Genomic DNA, 18595 nt, shown 5'->3' on the forward strand with positions numbered 1-18595 from the left:
CTCAGCCCCTCACGGGCGTCATCAAGTGCGTTGGTTCTACAACAAAAGCTGAAACAAAAAGAGGAATATCGCACCCAAACGACATGTAGCTAAAATTTGTAAAATTAAGAAAATAAGACCGGCTTGACTGGGCGAGTAAAGCTGAGGAACTCGTGAGCTTATGCTGATCAAGAAGGAACGATCTACGACAGATCATATCCTCATCTGATAACTCCTGTGTCTCAGTAATAGATAAGGTGTGGCTTTATAAGGTCCTCTCCCTGCCTTGGCATCTGCGGCCTTTATGATTGAATATGTCCCTTTTAGTGATGAGTTCTACAGGGAGTTAAGAAGAAGAGAGAAAAGAGATCTTCAAATTTAAAGGTTAATGATGATTTATAGGACGATTGATTTATTTTGAAAATGTTATTATTATCAACGTATAGCGCGAAAAGAATTGAAAATTCAGTCCTTTGAAGGCAACAAAGTTCCATTCGGAAATCAAACATCCCGACTTCTCATCCTTGCTGTATTGCAGCAGCTCATTCCAATTGGTTGCCCTAAGCCAGATGCCAGATCCCTCTCGGGGCAACCATCATTTTACCTCCCAAGGAGGCGATTTGTTACCTAAATCATTAAGAACTCAGAGACTGAATCAAATTTCAAGTCGATCCCGAAGAAACTTTCTGCGCAAGCGATCAGGTTTCACATTCACCTGCGACAAAAAGAAAATCTTGCTTCTCTTTTTTTTCTTATACCAACCGCCCACATCCCGTCTAGTCACAAGCCGGACTTCTACGCACAAAACAACCATATCCGTTTCTCTTTGTCGCTTACTACTATTGTCGTCCGCATACATAGATTTACAACATGAAAAACTAAAATGCTTCTTCATTACGGACATTGATCCCCTAAATAGAAATGCACCTGATTGCATGCTAACACACTGAAGTACACATTATTTTAATGATAATTGCATCCTAAACTGATCAATGAACATTTGAATTTTATTGAGAGTGTAGGTCTCGGAGGGAGTTGAAAAGCGGAATAAAGCATAAACATTATTGGAAATCGGGGAAACTTTAAACCACGTATGGGTGTGAGCTAAATTAAGGTTGTTTGTGGGTCGGTAATCCTTATCTTGCTATATATACCATAATACCACGGAAAACGAATCTCTAGTCTAGCCTTTAATTACTATTCCAAAAATAACATGAAATTAACGAAATAATTACTAAATTTTTGTATTCCAAATAGCAAATAAATAAAAACTGATAACACAGTTTTGCCTTGATGGATTTAGTATTTCATTGCTATATCTATTCTTGTACATACACTGCCTTGAAAGATTCTATGACTTCATTAACACCAAAAAAATCTTTAATTTGAATATTATCACAAGGAAGTTTCGCAACGAAAAAAACCGTCCAATTAGCTCTGCCTCCTCTAACTAATCACGTTAAGTATCTTCAGATGTAAATGAGTGCTTAACATCTTCAGACAACAGACAATTTCTACGTATTGTATTGAGTTACGCAGAGCAACAAACCGCAAAAATCCGCAGTACATATCGACATATTTAAATAAGTTGTTGATACTAAATGTTTGTCGTTCATTTTTGTGGTAATCCCATATATCTTTTATCGATGGGAAGTTCCACTTTTTCAGACGGTTTTTTACTCTTTCACAACACGTAAATATTGAAATGTGACTAAATTATTGTTGTCATGAAATGCAACATTTTTGGCGGTTATTAATTCGCATTTAGGTTGTTTGAAAAATCACAGGTAACCTGGGAAAATCCATAGACATTAAGTCAATTCTGCAAGTCTGAGCTTCAACTTTCATCACAAACTAAAAGATATAATGAAAAATAAAATTTGGAAAAGAGAAAATTAACTGTATCTAGGGCAATTTAACAGAGGTGGACCTCAAAACCGGATTTCAGATTTCCTTATGCAAGGAGTCAACTGGTCGTTCAGCTGAGACGAATCATTACCTGTTTATGTATATTTTCCAGACTCCAACTGACAGACTTTTCCTGCAACAGTACAATTCCAGTCTTACTTCACGGCATGCCACGTTTAAGGGCTCATTTTTAAGGTTTTGTGTAAAACAAAAAAAAATCAGTTTACTGTCTGTCTGGCTGGCCGTCTGTCTGTTTTTTTTATCATCATCATCAAGGGCGCAACAACTCCAGACATCCCGGTTTTGCGCCGAGGTCCACCAATTCGATATCCCTAAAAGCTTTCTGGCGTCCTGACCTACGCCATCGCTCCATCTCAGGCAGGGTCTGCTTCGTCTTCTTTTACTCAAATAGATATTGTCCTTATAGACTTTCCGGGCTGGATCATCTCCATCCATACGGATTAAGTGATCCGCCAACCGTAACCTATTGAGCCGGATTTTATCCACGACCAGACAGTCGTAGTATCGCTCATAAATTCCATCGTTATATAGGCTACGGAATCGTCCATCCTTATGTAGGAGGCCAAAGATTCTTCGGAGGATTCGTCTCTCGAACGCCGCCAAGAGTTCGCAATTCTTCCTGCTAAGAACCCAAGTTTCCAAGCAATACATGAGGACCGGCAAGATGATTGTCTTGTACGGCAAGAGCTTTGACCCTGTGGCGCGGCAGGATCTGCGGCATTCGAAATTTATTTCGAATGTTGCGGATGCGGACGGGTAGATGGCGAACTCTCCACTCAGTCATTTTCTGAACGCACCAGGGGAGTGGAGAATTAGCGGTGGAAAAATGCCGTTGGTTGGGACAGTAAGGACCGCATGGAAATAAGTCGGTCTCTTCTGTATCCAACCGCGGCGCTGAACACTCGGTATTAGATCGCTCGTGACTTGAATCAAAGTTTAAAAAGTTTTATTATTATTATATTTGTTATTTGACGATTTGGCTTTTCACTCGAGATTGGGAGTTTTCGTGTGGAAAATAGACTGAACCGTCGAATCGAAATTCGTGGAAAAGTGTGTTTGGTAGCAAGTGCGGCGCAGCAAAATGAGCGGAGGAATGCCTGAGCTGGGGAACACTGCGATCCTTTCCCTCTTCTTTTTTATCGGGGTCACCTCTTAGGTATAACTTTTTAGTTCGTACAACAGAGGAACTCAATTAGCACGAAAACTCCCAATCTCGAGTGAAAAGCCAAATCGTCAAATAACAAATATAATAATAATAAAACTTTTTAAACTTTGATTCAAGTCACGAGCGATCTAATACCGAGTGTTCAGCGCCGCGGTTGGATACAGAAGAGACCGACTTATTTCCATGCGGTCCTTACTGTCCCAACCAACGGCATTTTTCCACCGCTAATTCTCCACTCCCCTGGTGCGTTCAGAAAATGACTGAGTGGAGAGTTCGCCATCTACCCGTCCGCATCCGCAACATTCGAAATAAATTTCGAATGCCGCAGATCATGCCGCGCCACAACCCTATGGTGAGACATTTCGAGCGGAACAGTTTTTGTAAGCTGAAATAGGCTCTGTTGGCTGACAACAACCGTGCGCGGATTTCATCGTCGTAGCTGTTATCGGTTGGGATTTTCGACGTTGCCACCATATACTTTGTCTTGCCTTCATTGATGTGCAGCCCAAGATCTCGCCCCGATAGCCGCCTGCTCGATCTGGATGAAAGAAATTTGTACGTCCCATAGGCGAGTAGTTGGGTGGGTGATCCTGTTGCTTTTATCTGGCCTCGCACATTGGCCAAGGTCAGCCTAGTCAGTCTTATCAATTTCGTCGGGATACCAAATTCTCTCATGGCCGTGTACAGTTTTACCCTGGCTATGCTATCCTAGGCAGGTTTAAAGTCGATGAAGAGATGGTGCAACTGATATCCATATTCCAGCAGTTTTTCAATCACTTGCCGCAGAGCGAAAATCTGATCTGTTGCGGATTTGCCTGGAGTGAAGCCTCTTTGGTATGGGCTAATAATGTTCTGGGCGTATGGAGCTATCCGGCCTAGTAAGATAGCGGAGAATATCTTATAAACGGTACTCAACAACGTGATACCTCTATAATTGCTGCATTGTGTGATATCTCCCTTTTTATATATGGGATAGATAATGCCTCTTTGCCAGTCGTCAGGCATTGATTCGCTGTCCCATACCCTGAGCACAAGTTGATGAACCACTTGGTGTAACTGGTCGCCTCCATATTTAACCAATTCGGCTGTAATTCCATCGGCTCCTGGCGACTTATGATTTTAATGCCGATGAATTGCACGGACTGTTCCTTCTATACTTGGTGGTGTCAGTATTTGTCCGTCGTCTTCAGTTGGCGGGACCTCAAACTCGCCGATTTTCTGGTTGTTCAATAGTTCATCAAAATACTCAACCCATCGGTCCAATATGTCCATTCTGTCAGAAATCAGATTTCCCTCTTTGTCTCGGCAGGATAAACATCTAGGTGTGTAAGGCTTCATCTTGCTGACTTGTTGGTAAAACTTTCGCGCCTGGTGTGGTTGCTCCCTGTACTTTTCGAGTTCATAGACCTGTTGGTTCTCCCAGGCTTCCTTTTTCCGTCTGTGAAGTCGCTTCTCCGCTCGACGGACTTCGTGATAAGTCTCTGCGCGTGTCCGCGTTCTTTGAGAATGCAACATTACTCGGTATGCAGCATTCTTCCGTTCCGTAGCTAGCTTACATTCATCATCAAACAAGCCGTTCTGACTTTTTATGTGGCAAGGGCCAGGTATCTTTGTGGCCGTATCAATGATAACGTTCTTCAGGTGGTTGTGAAGATCATTTGTTGATGCTCCATCTCCAGGATCTCTGTTGACTGCGGTTATTGCGGCATCCATTTCCCTCTTATATGTGTCGCGGAGGCCTGTGTTGTAGATGGCTTCAGTATTCACTCTCACCTGATTGTCCAAAGGGATTGTAGGTAGTGTCGTAATTTGAGCTCGGAGCACTATGCCAACGACATAGTGGTCCGAGTCTATATTGGCCAACCTATATGTTCTTACATTCATCAAGCCTGAGAGGTGGCGGCGTTCAATCAGCACGTGGTCAATTTGGTTGAAAGTGGTTTCGTCTGGAGAGGCCCACGTATATTTGTGAGCCGCTTTCCGCGCAAACCAGGTACTTCCAACAATCATTTCGTGCGATACTGGTAACTGAATAATCCGCAGTCGGTTATCATTACTATAATTATAACTATCTTTTGGCTTTCCTCCTACCTCTCATACCGTTCCTGCAAAGCTTGTTTTCCTGGACATTCATTTCGTTCCTTCTTACCCTCCTCTAGTGTTCCCCAAGGTTATTCACTTAAACCCTCCCCAACATCCTTTCACTACGGACCTCCGTTCAAGACCTGGGTGTAATCTTTGATGACAAACTTCGCTTCAGTTCACACTTCATTGACATCATCAAACGAGCCTCCAAAATATCTGGTTTTACCCTACGTGCCTCCTCCGACTCTACCTTAATTCAGCCCTTTTTCACAGTTTTCAACTCCCTTGTCAAAAACATCCTTGAACATTGCTGTGCACTCTGATCCCCCTTCCGCAAACCGTGATTGCCGCGCCCTTGAAGCTGTACGATATAAATTCACTCGGACCAGTTTTTTCAAAAAGAATAGTCCCCAGGTGGACCTCAACCTCCCTTCTTGCAGCAACGTGCAGCAACGCCGCATCTTCTTTCATATACATATGTACCCTTTTCAAACTCTAAAATTAACTGATGGACTGCCCCGCCAACTCCGATAATATTTTCCGCTTCACCTCTCGAAATACACATAGTACTGACATTTTTAAGGAACCCTTCGCGGAGTTGGAAATTTACTTGCACTCCCCGATCCCGAGGTTATGTCGGTCCTACAACGCGCTACAGCTTGGGTCCTTCAGCTCAGTCTCCTTCCTTAGCTTTAAGTGCGTTAAGCCGTTTACTTGATCCTCCCTCTGAGGATAATATCTAACTAGGAATTTATTTTTTTTATATCGTCAAATATTTTAGAAACAATATAAAATTTCGAAAGGAATATACATCCTCATCCAAACGGATACAGGAACTTGGAATGTTAAACTATAGAAATTATAAAAAGATATGCTATTGGGAAAAAAATATCTAAACAATTAGATTGATTTTCTTTGTTAGTACGGAACAAATTAATGGCATCCGTAGAACATGATTAGTGGACACTAGAAGATTGAATATTGGATCGCCGAAAACGGCCGAACCGATTGTCACGAAATTTGGTGAGAACATGTAGTCCATGTATCTTCTTACATGTAGCAAATGGCGCCATTTGGTGTTGAGTTTGATGGGGGCGCATATGCGAATGGGGGGTGTTTTTTTTCACAGAATATAGCCATGTGGAGTATCAAATGAAAAGGTTCGATTAGTACTTTTCGAAACTCATTTCTGATATTGGATGAAATATAAGGGCGATAGGGCCGTAAAATGTATGCCCCAAAAAGTGAAGCAAAATCACAAAAATCACAGCGATGTATCTAGATATATGAAATCTAGGGCTCGTTCCAATATATAAGTGGAAAACATCTAAACCGTTTTTTCTTTCTCTTATTTTCAGATATTCAAAATGAAAACCAAACAGCCTTTCGCTTTTATTGCCTTATTATTTACTTTCTTCTTATTGGAAGCAAGTGGACAACTATCTTTAGATGAAATGGTCAGGTAAGTTATGATAGCCCTGTCAAAACTAGAATTTTCACTGAAAGGATTCATTTATTTCCAGTAAGATTCAAGGGGAACATGGAATCGTATTCAACTCTGCTGATTCACCCACACCGCCTCCCCATCTAACCCACCAACATTATGAAATAGCAGATCCTGGCATTCCAACTGATCCGCGCTACGACCCTCGAATATCTGAATTCGTGTCAACCAAGATACTCCAAATAGCACATAACATTACCATGCAGTATCGGGATGTACCCGTGAAAAGCAGCATAGTTGCACCAGTTAGCATTGCCGGAGCACTTGCTCTTCTCCTTCTTGGAGCTAGTGGACAAACTTTCAACGAAATCATGCACCTTTGCGGGTTCGACCAGAGCCCCACGTTACTTTCAAATCCTTACAAAATACATGAAGAGTTTGGACTGCTAATTGAAGACTTATTGAGTGACCTTCCGAACCAATCGAGACCAAGGCCATTGAGTCCTTGGAAGTATATGACGCATACGAGAAGACGCTCTTTCAATAAAAGGTAATGTTCATTGTTCCCTAATCACACGTTGACCTTTAGTAAAAAAGTTTAAAACTACTACTACGGCTACGTCTTTAATTTCTTCACATTCAGAAACAATATTCCAATCTTTTTTTACAGCAATTCTACAACTCCATCCCAATACCATTTCATTTCGGTTGCCAATGCCCTTTTCACCCAAAAGCAATTCAGCCTGCGTCCAGACTACAAAACCGCTGTTGAGGACATCTACCGAAGTGAATTGATACCGCTAGACTTCCGTGGTAACATTGAAGGCTCCAAAAAATTCATTAATGATTGGGTTAACTATAAAACTCACGGAAAAATTACTGAAATAGTTGGCCCAGAACTTAATACCGAAACAAATATGATTATAGTTAGTTCGTTATATTTCAAGGCATTGTGGGAGCAGTCATTCATCGATGGAGCAACTAATAGGTAATTATCTCCTTTTTATAGTCATAATTTGTAAGTTAGTTTGTAGAATAAGACAGAGGTGACGAAGGCATTCCTTCCACTGATATCTAACCCAAGCGTGTGGGCAAATTGATGCTTCCATCTAAGACGGAAGTCTTTCTGAAGTAGAGTCTGCCCGCTCTCCGGCGTCCCTCTTCTTTGTCTCTGACCTTTGCCTCATTGGCAAGTGGGGTCAGCTCGCCATGATCAGTTGCGCCATTTTGTTCTTTTTGGCCTGATCTGGATGCAGCCGCAAGGCTTTCAAATCACCATCCAGCATATCAAGCCACCATTGTTTCAATCGGCTTTTTGGTCGCTTACCATCGACTTTGATGTTCAGACCAATCTTGGCAATTGAATTCTCTTCAGCGCGAATTATCTGACTATACCATCGAGGATGCCTCTCTCGCAATTTTTCCATCATCGGTGTACCCCATATTGGTTGTGGATATCCTCTTTTCAGATATGATCAAGTCGTGTTACGCCGCTGGTCCAAAGCAACGTCTTCCTCTCCTTTACCGCGAGACTCTGTTTATTGTTTTTTATAGTCGGCCAACACTCAGAACCTTACGGGATGACAGGGCAGACGCCACTTTGGTTAATTTTCGATTTAAGACGTTCAGTGATACGTAAGTAGTGCTGATGTGTGGTGTAATTTCATAATGCAGTTCTCCATTGGCTGATAGCATTGACCCGAGATATTTAAATCGCTCAGTTCTGGGCAGGTCACTGCCCCCCACAGCAAGTCTGACGAGAGAGGGTGGATAGAGAGCGATGGCGTAGGTCAGGACGCCAGACAGCTTTTAGGAATATCGAATTGGTGGACCTCGGCGCAAAACCGGAATGTCTGGAGTTCCTTATTAAGGCAGGCCTAGACCGGATACCAGTTGTTGTGCCATTGATAATGATGATGAAATGCTGCACCATTCGAAATAGGTCTGAAGGCAAAGCACACCTTTCGGACTATTTTTCTATAGATTGGACTAACATTTTCCTTATTTTTGAATATGTCGGGCGCTCTGAAAATGTCAGTGCAGGGCGCTCTATAATTTTATAGCCCAAATGATTTCACCTGTATCCGAAGGTAACATGAAACACTCACATACTCCTTGGATGCGTCATCTATATCGGACCAAAATTTTCTTTACATCAGGTAGCAGTCGAGAGAAGCAGCGAGGTAGCTGAGCGTCTGAGCCTTAAATTTGCCGAAATAAATGAAACGAGGTTTAAATGCGGCAAAACAATAATTGCAGGTACCACCGTTTGCGCTTAACCAGTGTCCAGTTTTATTATGTCAATTGTTGATCTTTATGAGCTATACAAAAACTATATTATCAATGCTCAGTAGCCAGAAGCAACCTAATATGAATAACACGCTCAAACCTTTTCCCCTTGGTATCAGATATGGTTATATATGAGATAAGCTGGTCTAGAGATTCACCTCACACCTCAGATTTAGCCAATTCTATAGCGCGTTAAGCTTTATTCGGTATACCATCCAAGTGCAGGGTATTGGTGCTCCATATCCTACTGCATACTACTACCCAAGGACCACTCATTTTGGGCTTAGCACCCAAGTATTAAAAAATTAGGATCGAAGACAGTTTACGGTTTCATCCAAGGCAGAGGGAACTCATCAGATGCTGCCTCACCTGTCCAACATCAAATCCTCAAATCTAGATCTGGCCAAGTGCACCTATGTTATGTATTGCGAATGTATAAAAGGTTTGACGCTCCTTTTTCCTGGGGAGAGGGGATACATCATGTCATGTAAAAAGGTCTTTAAGTGGCGTTTTTTGCTATAATAGACTACTGCTATAATAGACTACTATCTAACTACGCCCTCATTTTTGAAAATACAGGCCTCACTAGCTGCTTCTTATCTTGATCCGAGCCGATTGCCTTGTCTGTATGCCTTGTCAGAATGGAGTCTCTTCAAATTTTAGTACTTAAACTGCTACTTCAATGCCATATAGATTTCCTTGCCAGATGTAACTTCATCCAGGTGCTAAGACTGCATGCATATCTCGTGCTTTAGAATACGCACTTCGACATTCTCTCCTAATGAATTTTTAACTTCGCCACGATAATAACCAGCTTTGCCTGCGCAGAACGTAAGATCCCTCCTCCAAGTTCATCAACTGTTGGTTGATTGCTTTAGGCACTCTTTTGTTTGGCCGCAAGTCAGTCCTACGCTGATATGGCGTGACAATGTTTGTGCCTTGTTGGGTGAACTGTTCCCGAGATCCGAACCTCCGGCGCGTTTAAGTCCGAATAGTGGGGTACTCAGTACTTGTGCATCATTAATGCGTGATCTTTTAAAGTCAGCGTTCCAGTCTCAACATTGCGATGTCGCTGTAAGGCAACTTACGTCGTCCGCCACTTGGCAAGTTAAAAGAGCGAGTTCAAACACCAGGAAGTAATGATATAATTAGGAGTTACAATCGCAGAACGTACGTCCAACAGCAGGACAACAGAAGGAGCGTTCTTTGCTGTAAACAGATTAAATTATCCGTAGTCAGATGAAGGCATTAGGGCCACTTGTGGTCAAAAGGTTCTTAGATAAGAATGCTGCATATAAGTGGCACATATGACTACGTAAAATGTGTGTTTGCCGGAGCAAATTCTATCGTAGACTTCGGGCTCGAGATGGCCTTCCTCCTGACGGGGTATGGTAGCTTGAATGAGTTTCTCTTCTCACGGAACCTTGCCCACAGCCTTGTGCGGCAGATTCATTGGACTGGTTTCATGTCCTTTATGTCTATCCATCGTAGTGTAACATCAGCAATTTAGACGACGCGGTCGTTAATGTAGTGAACGGCATCTTTGATTCTAGCCACTGCTTAACTAGCAATAATACGCTTAGATGTGCTGATGTTTACGCGCTTCATCTGCAGCGTCCATGGTGAACGTCTACCAGTTTCTTGTATTTTGTATCAGTGTTATCGTATCTTGTGTTGTACGCAGAGCTGCAGTTGACTGTTGGGAAGCCGGAGGGCTGCAACAAGCTGATTCCAGTAAAGTTGTTGGGAGTGCTATCCCCACATACTCGTAAAGGGCGATTGGACCCTTATAATCTTATAATATAGTAGTTTGGAAACCCAATACCAGAGCAAACAGGTGGCATTTTCGACTGTGTCGGCTGCAATACTACCTTTTCAAGAACATCCATAATAAAAGTGTGGATGGTTAAGCCAAAAAGTGACCGCTGGTCGCCGAAAGTGTTTGCAACTTTTACCGTATTTGTTGAAGAGCGGTTGGGAGCACAGGAAGTATTCTAGAACACACTTCTAGCTTAATGCTATACTTCCAAGGATGGCATCTCATCTGATGGTCCTAACCTTACCTAGTATGAGACATATGAGTCTATCAACGAGAAGCGTAACACACAGTAAATAATAAAAAACGTTTTGAGAGCCATTGAAGGCCTTAACAGTAGGTCCCAACGAAAGAGAGAAACTCCAAGTATTAATTAATAGTTCATCGGCTTACGTACATGAAGGTGGGGTGGGGGTTTAACGCAAATACCTGCCGTGTAGGCATAATCCTACGATCCTCTTCGGACACGGATTGATTAGGAGACCACAATCAAAACACTGACGTGACCAGCACCGCGAAACTGGTTAATACTGAGTGCAGATTCAGTTTTCATACCAGTAGATGCGAAGCTTATCACCTTCGCCGTAACTAAGAAGTACGGCGCCCGAGCTGAAAAAAGTAACTCCATGCTTGAGCCCACAAGGAACTCTGTTCCAGATATGGGCACAACCGCCTCACTTGGAGCTAAAGTGTAAACAAATTGATCGATACCCACAGTATTCTACCCGTTATTGCAGATATGAAGAGTGTGATGACCCGATAGACTGAGAACGTTGATTTTGTTGATGTTTATCTTCAGACCGACTCTATTTGCCTCTCTTTTGAAATCTAGAGCCATTTGTCCAGGGTCCACGACTTGGTGAGAGAGCAGACAGGCGTCAGCACTGTAGTTAAGGTGTTTAAGAAAACATGTAATGAGGTTTATTAAAGTCCTCCACGTCCTCCGGACGAGGCAGCAAGGCGAACATCAACGATAACAACAAAGAATAGTATCGACCACAAACTACAACCTTGTCGAACTTCTTGCCCTTCCTGCGTAGAGCATTTCAAATACACTTCTTGTACACACTGTTGAAGGCCTTTTCGAAAACGAACTGTGGAAAATTTCCAGCGTCGAAGCTACGAGAAGAGCAATATGTAGACGAAGATAGGCGACCATCAAGTAATGGTCTCGCTTAAGGTGGATGTCAGCGCCTCTTTGTTTCGCACATCCAGGAGAGAACCCTTAAATCCATTTGCTAATCACAATGAGGATAAGATGCACATATTTTGACGGTTAGTTGAGACAAGAGCCCCTCACAAGGGAACCAGAAGCTCAGTGGGCCACCGACTTCTCATCTTTATAAAAAATACGAGCAGTCCGGCTTAGGTTGGCCCCACTCTCTGGGACTCAAAGTTGTCACACGGTCATTCTAACTATGACTCTTCCTTCTCCTCGCTCATACGTGGAGGACTTGAAACCAGCTTTTTTAAACTACGTCTACGGCTTTTCATCTCAAACGTCTCATCATTGGGTCAACACTCCTAATGTACAAGATAATTATTTTCACAGTCTTCACTTTTCTTTGCAAACTGAGGTAGTTAACAAATAAAGAAGAATTTTCGGTCCATATAGGAAGATGGACGATTTGGCAACCTATACCAGAAATTTATGAAAGATATAGTGGCGATTGGGCTGTGCTGGCAGCTTTGAGCCGAATATCTAATCCTTATGAATTAGCGTCGATTAATCCAGCCTGGAAAGTATACGAACCAATTTGTATAGCAGGAGAAGAAGACGTGGCAAATGCAGCTCTAGGAAGAGCGATGTGTAAACCAGGATGACAGGTAGCTGCTGGGGATGACGAATTGGTAGACTTCAGCTCAAAAGCAAGATATTTGCAATTCTCCACTAGGACCAGACTAGACGAAACAACGGTTGTTGCATCGCTGATGATGATGATGAGTAGATACACAAAAAATGTTCAAACCATTTCATTTTAAAGTTCTGGTGGCCGTTGGTAGGTTAGTGGGAGAATCCATCGAGAATTCCCCGCAATATGTAACATGTATACAAAATGGTGTATTTCTGCATGGTTTCGAACCAAAGTCCCAGGACATCATGGGAAGCCGTGAGGGATTAAGGTACAATACCTGTAGCTGACAATATTACGGGAACTACACCCTCTCGAAACGCCAAATTTCTTTGATTTCCTGAGCCACTGACTCATAGTTCACCTTCTTTCCCAAGTAGTTTCAATCAATGCTGCTATTATGGGGGATAGCGACATCAATAATATACAGGGAGTGACCCGTCTTGTCAACTAACAATACGTCAAACTTGTTGTGTGGTATGTGACGATCAGTTAGAACTTGCCGGTCCCAAAACATGGCTCATATCAGATTAGCCCATTGTATGCAAAGTTTTCATGAATCGCCTTGCATACAGCATTATGCCTGTTCGTGTATTACAGTACGGTGAGAAATAAGATGGCCCAACGTCTCTTACGCCGAACCACACATTCTGCACTGATCGTTCGTTCAGTCACCAACTCGAACTTGGGTTACTTGCAGAATTCATAGATATTTGTAGAAGTCTGTCTCGGTCATTGCTTGGATGTAGAGGTCACCAATGCTATGTCCGGCATGCGGCTCGTGATGGCCTTTGGGAATGCTTGGACACTTATCTAATGCAAATTCCATCCGAATATCAAGGCCGCACATGTCTGCTATTCGCAACAGACTTCTAAGATGTCATCTAAGTACATCAAGTGTATCAGCTCGTACTTAGCACGGAGACCATATTTAATTGCAAAATCATGCCCTCTAGCATCATTCAGCAGGCATGAAAGGAGGTTCAGTGCCATACAAAATAAAAGACGACTCAATGAATCCCCCTGGAAGATGCCTTTCCGTATATGGATAGCCTCTGAGATATTAGCACCCTCAGAGGAACGCTCTGATAAAGTATGTTCGGTGTGCGAAACGCTCTTGAGAACCTTGGCATAATCGATATAGCAGGTAAAGAGGTTTCATCGGCCTATAGTGGCCTGTCCTACCACTACCGAGTTGATAATGAATTGCTCTTTGCAACCCCTTGACCCAACTAGGCAGCCCCTTCCGCTCTTCGGACAGAATGTTGTTGGTTTCGAGTTGTGCATTGACCCTTTTGTAGAGGGTTGTTAAGCAAGTAATCGGTCTTGTGTTCGCGGGGTCCTACAGATAATTCTCGCAGTGAAGAAGAGTGTAAATTCCTCCGGCCGATTAATGACCTGATTTATTTTTTGTGCCAGTTTCTTGTGCGTACTGGTAAATTTTTATATACTAGAAATTCTGCACCCGATCCAGGCCAGGATCTTACCATTGCCTGACCACTCAAGAACATTCCTTTTATTTTAAAAATTTGAAAAAAAACCTTCATGCCTATGAAATTATCGAATTAATGCTCTATCTGTTACAGGAAAAACTTCTACCCCAACGGTTTGAATGCCGCACCAATCACAGTCGACATGATGGCCCATGGAGGTGTCTTCCCTTTCTATGATGCCAAGGAATATGGTATTTAATTTATTTTTAATTTTATCACTTAAAGTTTATCCGTCGTTTTTACAGATTGCCGCATCCTTGGATTCCCCTACCGTGGCAACCAAACCACCATGTACATTATCCTTCCAAACAATTCAAGTCGCCAACGCCTTCGGGAGATCCAAACGTTCCTCACTCCAGAGAAGATAGAAGATATGATATCAAAAATGCAGCTGAAGACTACAATAATCCTCTTCCCAAAATTACACATCCAAAATACGGTCGACTTAAAACCAGTTTTCGGGAGGATGGGATTTACCAGCGTTTTCAATCCTGGACAAAGTGATCTGTCCTTGATTTCAAGTGGAATAGTTCGCACATTTTCTAACTTCAAAAAACCAGCAGGAAGCTTCGTTCATCCTGAAACACATATGGATCCAAAAATTCCAGTGTTTCAACCAGGCGATCGCTTCTCAACCGCTGCTGCTTCACCTGTAAGGGGCAGCTTAGAGAATGAATTGGTATTTTCCAGGTTCGGATCCGAGGATATCACTGATGAAATGAAAGAAATGCAGTCAGACCAAGCACAACCTTCCGACCAAGATGCTTCACCTCCATCAGAATCTCAATCAGACGCTAAACGACGCAAACGTGCTGTTACATATAAAGTTGAAAGTGGCTTCCATAAGGACACTCCCTCCTTACGTTACAAGGACTTCGTCTTGAGCAAGAGAATCATTAAGCAAAAATCCGAAAAGAAAATCTCACGAGGACGAAGACAAGTTGTGAATCTTTCAGACAGTTTAAGGCGACTTGACAGCCTTAGGAATAGCCAAAATCTAGTAAATCCAGGACTTTTCGCAGATGCTATTGTTCATAAAATCGATTTGACTGTGAACGAGGAAGGCACCGAAGGTGGAGCTGCCACAGCGGTTTACCTTACAAGGACGGGAACTGATGTCGTGTTTAGAGTAGAAACCCCGTTTATCCTTTTGGTTCGACATGATGCCACAAAGATTCCACTGTTCTATGGACCCGTTTATGAACCATCAGCATAGGTTGGTCAGTTGATATTGCGCACTGTGTGTACATTTTTTCACGTTGTGCTGTTTCTAAGATGAATAATTTTTCATATTTTTTAAGTTACTCAATTGCAGTACTTTTTTCCTATTTATTATATTTTTTTAAAAATAAATACATCTAACAGAAGTAGTTCCACTTTGTTTTTTATATATAAAATTAAATATCCTAAGGACGTTTTACGCGCAACAACTAATGTGGGGTGCTCAGAATCAACAACCTAGTGAGTCTTTACCATTTGCTAGAGTGCTAAGCACACACGGCCCCCTCTCAGAACTGTAGAGGTCACAGTCTATGAAGGATATAGGTCCTGCAATATAACTGACAAATCTAAATTTCAAAGAATCTCCTGATTACATGGCCACATAATTGTCAGCTTAGATCCTGTGAGAAGTTGCCAAATCTCCCATCAGGCGCATCCTTTCTTGCGGATAAGGAAACGCTCCGCGAATGCACGTTCCTATGAGGACATATGCCCTTGGGCATGGTCATGCCTGCCCTTGGATGAGAATTGTCTATGGGAAAGATGGTATTTTAGGTAGGTAGGTATCACTGACCGCTCAAATGAGCTCAAAACAACAAATAAGAATAAACTCCATTTCCATTACTGCTGTGGTGTGAGCAGGGGGAAGGAGTCCAACCGGGTTAGATCTTCAAAGCAGCTCTCCTACTCTGCAGCTAGAAATCTCTCTGAAATTCTCCGAGAATAGTTTACCTAGTGTCCAGAGCCAGGCTCTAGTTACAGCTGGGCAATCGCAAAGGAAGTGCCTGAGGATTTCCCCTTCTTCTCCACAGCTTAGGCAATGCGGATTATAGGGTATATCCGGTATACCCTACAGGCCAGTGAATTTTCATGCATCTAGCATAAGAGCTCTCGCGGTTGGGTGGGACAAATTCTCCTTGATTTGACACAGGCTGTGAACCTTCACCATCTGACGTCGCGTAGTAGATGCGAGTAGATACCACACTTAACAGTTGCCATCGGGACATGGACTTTGCCCACCGGAGAACTGCCAGAGTCCTGCCTGATCGTGGTCTGTCTCATACGACTGGTTCTGCATACCTTGCAAACAGAGAACCCTCACAGTCCCTCAAGTGCGTTTGAATGATGGTAATGTCTTCTTGCTGCATTTAGTGAAACACGAGACATTGAAGGCAGTCCAGAGCCCCGAACTTTGACTCCAGCTCTTCTATCGTGCTAATCTTCCCAATTTGCCAGTCGGTACTCCTGAGGTCTCTGAAAGTGTAGAACACCTCTTACAGCCAGCTTTACATTGAAAACTATCCAACCATCATTTGAGAAAGATCTCAAAGGTTGAGTAAAATCTCAGAAACTCTCTAGTTTTCCACACTAAGAATTCCATTGCCAGTTAGTAGGGTGATATCAAGGACCTGCTCCCAAGGGTGGTGTACTGCCCCTATTACACACCAATAGATATGTATTAATAATAAAATCGAAAAATGCATCCCCTCTTTTGTTGATTTCTTGGGGTAAGAGTATGCCATGCACTGGCATTGGAATCTATCAACAGGTTGGAGACGTCGAATGTTGCAGTTTTTCTGACAAAGCTCATCGGACGTGACCCATTTAAGCTGAAGAGGATACTTACTTGAAGTATGCCCCGACAAGTGCTTCTTGTGCAGTGGAATAAACTATAATTTTGGCTTTGGAACCCTTTCATGGTGTGATCTCCTCCGATCCAGAGCTCGACGTCGATGTCTTCCTTTAGGAGAAGAACCAGTAGATTAGCTTAGGTGTACTTTGAATGCTGCAAATTTATATATGCTTCCCTCAGCATGATCTGCTTCCGTACGAGGATCATCAGTCGAGCCGTCGAAAGTTATCTCCTTCAACAGCTCGTTTGTGACGTCCACTGCATCCAGGTCGTCGTGCAGTTTCGCCGGGCGGAACACTTTACCCCTTGGTTTCCTCATTCTGAGCTTCGCTCTATAATCTGCCTTTTTCAGTGACTCCATTTAAACGGAGCGCCTGGGGTTCCTCGACCTTGATAACCACCCAGTCGTCCATGTTTCCAACAACCTAGCCTCAACACTGTTCCACGCCTGCGACGCTATGATTCCTGACCACGACGCTGAAGATTTCCACAGTGCGAGGCTCGTCAGCCTGCTGTTACCGCTTACCTGTTTGTAGAGATTGCTTAACACTCTGCTCCGCTTGCGTTGCTATTCGACCTCGTCTAGATATCGTTTTTGTTTGAAAGCGGTGGGCGAGGCCCTTTCCATTTCGCTCGCCGACAGTACTGGCTCCTTACTGTTCGCAACGTTTCTCAGAAAATGAATGGCGTTCTGGTACTGGCTTTTAAGCAGGACTCTAGTGGACCTCCGGTTCTTTGCTGGTTTAGGGTAACCGATATTCTTGTCAGTCCTTACTTTGAAGGGGAGCCCTGACGACGATGGTTGGATGGGTGCATTAAGAGCACTATAGCTGGTACTCGGTACAGCCGGCTCGACGACAACGGTTTGCAAGCTAGCCATTAGTCCATCTGCCTCTACCCAGAGGTCCCTGTTGTTTGTTTCAGCACAGCAGTACTACGACGACACCGACTCTACTGCCATCGACGACTGCTGCCTCCTGGCTGGATTCCCTGCCTAGCCTGGGCACCAGGGTAAGGGTCTTACTTGAAACCAAAGGCGCACAAGGTATTCACATTTCGGGTACTAAAGATCAAGCTTCTTATTAACCAGCAACCCTCAGCGTATGCTGTTCCACCTTGGTCTGGGGTCCTGTTAGCATTTTCCCTAGTACAGGGAGGAAGATCCTCGGAGTGTTGCTCCGGTTCATCCGCTCGCTCCTAACACATGGGGCCATAAACAGATTCACGTTGGATGAGTTTACTCCCAGCCCGGCCCTTCGCATTCTTGGCCAGTCCGAAGATGGTTTCCAATAGCCATAGTGAGGAGGTCGTGTGAAAATTTGCCATGACATCTCGGCGGTCGTGGTTCGTAGTGGAACTCGAAAATGAATCTCTGGATCGGCATTCATTAATGCTGTAATTATAAAATACGAACGTAAATAAACTGGAATCGCATTTCTTTCCTGGGAGAACGCATAAATTGGTTCATCAAGGGCAAAATAGCTGGGCAGTAGAGGAGAAAAACGCACAAGCGTCATTTGCCAAAATCACCCGAAAAATACAAATGACATCCCCTCAATATAAAGTAAATGAAAACACGAAGGAACGGAGCGGACGGAATTACCCAGCAAACAACTAAGAAAAAAAAAGTCTCTTCTCCGAAGAAAACTCGGCGAAAGTTCCGGGGAAAGTTGATAGTTTCACCATTA

At 43.1% G+C, this 18595-nt stretch overlaps 1 protein-coding gene across 3 annotated transcripts in view; it reads left to right on the top strand.

Annotated features, from left to right (window-relative positions):
* LOC119661708 (serine protease inhibitor 28Dc-like) overlaps nt 1-15423 on the top strand; it is a 47813-nt gene extending 32390 nt beyond the window's left edge. For all 3 annotated transcript variants that reach the window (XM_038071162.1, XM_038071161.1, XM_038071163.1), the window contains 5 exons: nt 6517-6620; nt 6682-7152; nt 7273-7590; nt 14147-14244; nt 14299-15423. In XM_038071162.1, the coding sequence (XP_037927090.1) occupies nt 6526-6620; nt 6682-7152; nt 7273-7590; nt 14147-14244; nt 14299-15269 (1953 nt within the window). In that variant the 5' untranslated portion in view covers nt 6517-6525 and the 3' untranslated portion in view covers nt 15270-15423. The remainder of the gene's footprint in view (nt 1-6516; nt 6621-6681; nt 7153-7272; nt 7591-14146; nt 14245-14298) is intronic.
* Nucleotides 15424-18595: the final 3172 nt, after the last annotated feature.

Source organism: Hermetia illucens, chromosome 1 (assembly GCF_905115235.1).
Source record: "Hermetia illucens chromosome 1, iHerIll2.2.curated.20191125, whole genome shotgun sequence".
Lineage (NCBI taxonomy): Eukaryota > Metazoa > Arthropoda > Insecta > Diptera > Stratiomyidae > Hermetia > Hermetia illucens.